The sequence below is a fragment of the Loa loa genome (genome assembly GCF_000183805.2).
Source record: "Loa loa unplaced genomic scaffold supercont3.52, whole genome shotgun sequence".
NCBI classification, from domain to species: domain Eukaryota; kingdom Metazoa; phylum Nematoda; class Chromadorea; order Rhabditida; family Onchocercidae; genus Loa; species Loa loa.
This window is the reverse complement of record NW_018108232.1, coordinates 301,362-305,481: the sequence shown is the minus strand read 5'-3', so window position 1 is coordinate 305,481 and position 4,120 is coordinate 301,362. Positions and strand designations below refer to the sequence as shown.

Here is a 4,120-nt window from a genome sequence, read left to right as displayed (position 1 = left end):
GAAAAAATTCCAAAAGATCAAGCAATGTCAAATATTGTTTAAATTACAAGAAAAGACAAATCATTAATTATTGTAAAAAAAAAAAGAAAGATAAAAAACGAGAATTTAGCAAAATATTTTAATAATGTACGATTAAAAATAATTGGAGCGTTATTTTTGCTTTTTTTTTCGAAAAAAGTATCGAATTTATTACAAAAGTAGATGAGTCATCAAAAATAAACTAATATTCCAAGAAAAAGAAGATGAAGTTTGAAAAATGACCGTTACCTGCACAGTATTTCCATTTGATCAAGCAATGAAATATTTTGATCGGAAAAATTTTGTTTGTTCCAAAAAACAAACTGATAACTGCTATGATTTGGGAATTCAGTTAACCATATCAGAAGTAGTATAACTAAGCAAACCATTGATGAAACAATGATTTTTTCTAATGCAAGAAATGAATTGAATATGCAAATTGTTAGAAATAATACCAAAATACCCTGAAAATGTAACAAAACAAGCGGAATTTCATGTTATAATGATAAAAATTTAACTTCTATCATTTGAATTTTCATATAAACATTTCAAATACAATGCATAAATGTAAGTATACATATAATAAGTATAATAGTTGGTATAAGTGTAATAATATAATACGTATAAGTATAGTAATCGATAATATGAAAAATTCGCCAAATAACTAACAATTCTATGGTTGAGAAAAAAATTAACAGCAAAAAAAAAGGGATGAAATTTTGAATAACTTCAAAATAAATTGGAGTATTCATAGATTGGTCGCAGGAGATTGCAATTATTTTTGTTGAATTTTGGCAATGATAAGAGCAATCAAGTGAATAGCGCTGCAAATTTTTAAATTATTCTGATTCAATTATCGAAATTTCAATTTCATTATTACTAGTTTAAATACCTTGGCTTTTTTACTGTTTTTACCATTTACCTTTACATAATAACAAAAATTAATTCAATTGGATTTAAAAGTTCTTTGAATTCTGATTTTTATAATTTATAAATCAATCATCTAACTAATTTATTTGCTAGTTATTTGAAATACCAAAATACTTAATCAATCGGATTATTTAATCAGCTTCGTTAATTAATTTATATAACAACAGATTGTGCTAGATAGACTGATCCATTTCACATTTTAATCAAAACTAAAACAACAATACTCAACTAAAACGCAATATTCCTCATTGATATGATTGGGAATGATTAAGCTCAACAAAATATATTAATTATTAATTTTTTTCAATCTAAAAACTAATTAAGTAAAACTAACTTAATTAGTGGAAAATAATACATTCAATATAGATCGACTATCATTTATTATTTATTAGTATTAACAATAGTGATAATGTTAATATCGGTAGCAATAAGTGTTACCATTATTGTTACTTATTAATATTATTAATTATAGAGAATACTGTTTACAGAAATAATCAATTTTGATAAAATAAGGAAAGAAAAAACTAGAAACTTACGACAGAACGATCGAAGAAGAAGCATATGGCAGATGATAAAAGCACAAATATTGCAAAAAATCTTAAAAAGCTATTTTTATATGTTTTATGTCCGCAACAACGCTGAAAAAAATATACACGGAAATAACGTTTAAAACGTGAGAACTGAAAGTAACTGGAAGTAAACCTTCTCGGAAAATTGTCTTTAAAAGAAGTTAAATTCCTATTTTGTCATCAATTCCAGATTTTACCCAGTTTTTTTTCTTTTTTTCGCTCTGCTGTACAACAGGGGAGAATTCCTGCCTTCTTTTTTCTCAAAAAAACTTTAGCCTACAAAGTTTGCATAGTTAAGCACTAAGGAATTAGATTTGTTGATGTCATAATTAGCAAAAGTAGATATGTCAATGACTCGCAAAAACAATTGCTTATGATATTTTATCAAAATAGTAACGATTATCAGTAATCGTTATCATTACAGTCTTTGCAATGATAAATTTTTAGTGATAAATTATTGATGTGAGAGTATGATTGAATCATATCGTAAATCTCAATCGATTAATGAAATTTATGAAAAAAATGGAACGAAAATTCATACCACAAATGAACGAATAATGAGAGAAATTGATAACGCCAATGCTAATAAAAATGATAAGATGATAACGAGAGATATTATGAATAAGCTGCAATTGTATTACCTTAAATGAAGGAAGGGAAAAACAAACTATTCAAAAAAATTTCAACTTCAATTAAATAGGATTATGCAAAGGATGAAATATAGGTATCTGGCTAGTGACAAATTGAACCAGTGTGTGGCATCATATAAATGCAAGGGAATAATGACCAGTATGATTGACCATTAAAATGGTATAATCGATAATCTGTGTGTGTGTGTGTGTGTGTGTGTATGTGTGTATGAAAAAAGTAGCAATAAAATAGGGTTATATAATTATTTCAGCTTCAAAAAATGGTATATTAGAATGAAAGAAATTCAAGAATATTTTGTTCCAAATTTTTGTCTGAAAAACCAAAAAAAAAGAAGGAAATTTTAAAATTTCATTCACGTTTTCCAATTTATCGATTTTCAAATTTTTCTTGCTTTTTTTCTTGGAATTTTGAAATTCAATTCAATTCGAAACTTTTTTTAATACTTATTCTTTTCCTTCTAATTCCTAAAATTATTCTCAAGTTTAAAATTTTTCTTTCCAAAATTTTCGTCGAATTTTCTTAAAGTTTCTAAATTATTTTTAACCTTTAATCTTTTGGTATCTCTTCTTTTGTAAATTTTTATTAATACTTTTGTAAAATTATTTTAAACTATAAACTAATTGATACCTGTGATCTTCAAGGAGTAATATTGCGGATAGTAGTAGGCCAGCGATAACAATTACATACATTAGTTGGATGAGAAATGCATCATCTTTGAATTCCATAAACTAAAAGAAAATATTTTAAATAAATAATTTCAATGATTTTAGTAAAAATTTAGGAGGAAAAAATTGAGTGAAATTTGAACTTTCAAGCAAAATTTAACAAAATATTTTAACAAAATTTGTAATTATCAAAAATATATTGGCTGTAATGAATATTTAATTAATTCTTCATTTCTTTCTTTTTTTCAACAAGTCGATTATGATTTTTTTTTTATTTCCAAACTTAAACATTAATTTTTTGATATTTTAAAGTTTTATTTAAAAGCAACAAAGTTTACTTTGTATACACACATATATATGCACACTTGATTAATTAAATTTTCTATTGGAAATAATATTGCCTAATTAATTATCGAATTTGTGTACCTTAGTTTCCATTTTTTTACGCCGAAATTTTAATGTAACCCTTTTGCAATACATATTTTTCCATGCATCCTTACTGATTGCTCGAATACCTTGCATTAAATAATTATCAACTTCAACATCCACAGATTGCTGTTGTTGTTGTTGTTGTCGTTCTTGCTGTTGTTGTTTTTGTTGTTTTTGTTGTTGTTCTTGTTCTTGTTGTTGTTCTTGTTGTTGTTGTTCATGACGTGATATTGATCGCCTAAATTAGGATTATTCATCAATAAAGAAAAATATTTGATTAATGATACTGATTACAATTTTTACTGATAATAATATTTCATGCAAATGATTTGTAGTATTCATAAGGTAAGAAAACGTGTAAATATTTATTTAATTTTTTTGTCAAAAATACGATCTGAAGTTTATTTGTTTAAAGTAAAACTACAAATTCTGAGGAAAAAACATTAATGCTAAACCAATCAGGAATATCATTGATAATTAATTTATTACATCACATTTTAAAATTGTAACAAAATTCTAACCTTTAAAAATAATTATTATTTCAAATAAACAAAAAATTAAAAATAGGACTGCAAAAAACCATTGCAAATTTGAAATGAAAAAATTGAATAATTAAAAGTTGAAACAAAAAAAAACCCCTCCCTTCCCCAATAAGTCAATAACCTTGGCGTTACATTTTCCCAACGTTTATTTGCGCATTTTATGACTGTAACCAGTAACACGTAAGCCTTTTCACCAAGTGGTATATCTCTACGTGATGTTATTTCCTGTCAAATATTTTATTTAAAATTAATTATATTTTAAAACTAAAAAAATCGAAAATTTTCCGGATGAATTTAAAATTTGTCAATTATTGCA

The 4,120-nt window shown here is 25.0% G+C and overlaps 2 protein-coding genes across 2 annotated transcripts in view; both read right to left on the bottom strand.

Moving 5' to 3' along the window:
* LOAG_07072 (hypothetical protein) overlaps positions 1-513 on the bottom strand; it is a 5,777-nt gene extending 5,264 nt beyond the window's left edge. The window contains exon 1 of the mRNA XM_020447332.1: positions 268-513. Within this exon, the coding sequence (XP_020302424.1) occupies positions 268-407 (140 nt within the window). The 5' untranslated portion in view covers positions 408-513. The remainder of the gene's footprint in view (positions 1-267) is intronic.
* A 2,112-nt stretch (positions 514-2,625) lies between these two features.
* LOAG_17246 (CBR-ACY-4 protein) overlaps positions 2,626-4,120 on the bottom strand; it is a gene marked incomplete at both ends in the record, with an annotated part of 4,937 nt that continues 3,442 nt past the window's right edge. The window contains 4 exons of the mRNA XM_020449906.1: positions 2,626-2,632; positions 2,796-2,896; positions 3,260-3,500; positions 3,926-4,029. Coding sequence (XP_020306515.1) covers positions 2,626-2,632; positions 2,796-2,896; positions 3,260-3,500; positions 3,926-4,029 — 453 coding nt within the window. The remainder of the gene's footprint in view (positions 2,633-2,795; positions 2,897-3,259; positions 3,501-3,925; positions 4,030-4,120) is intronic.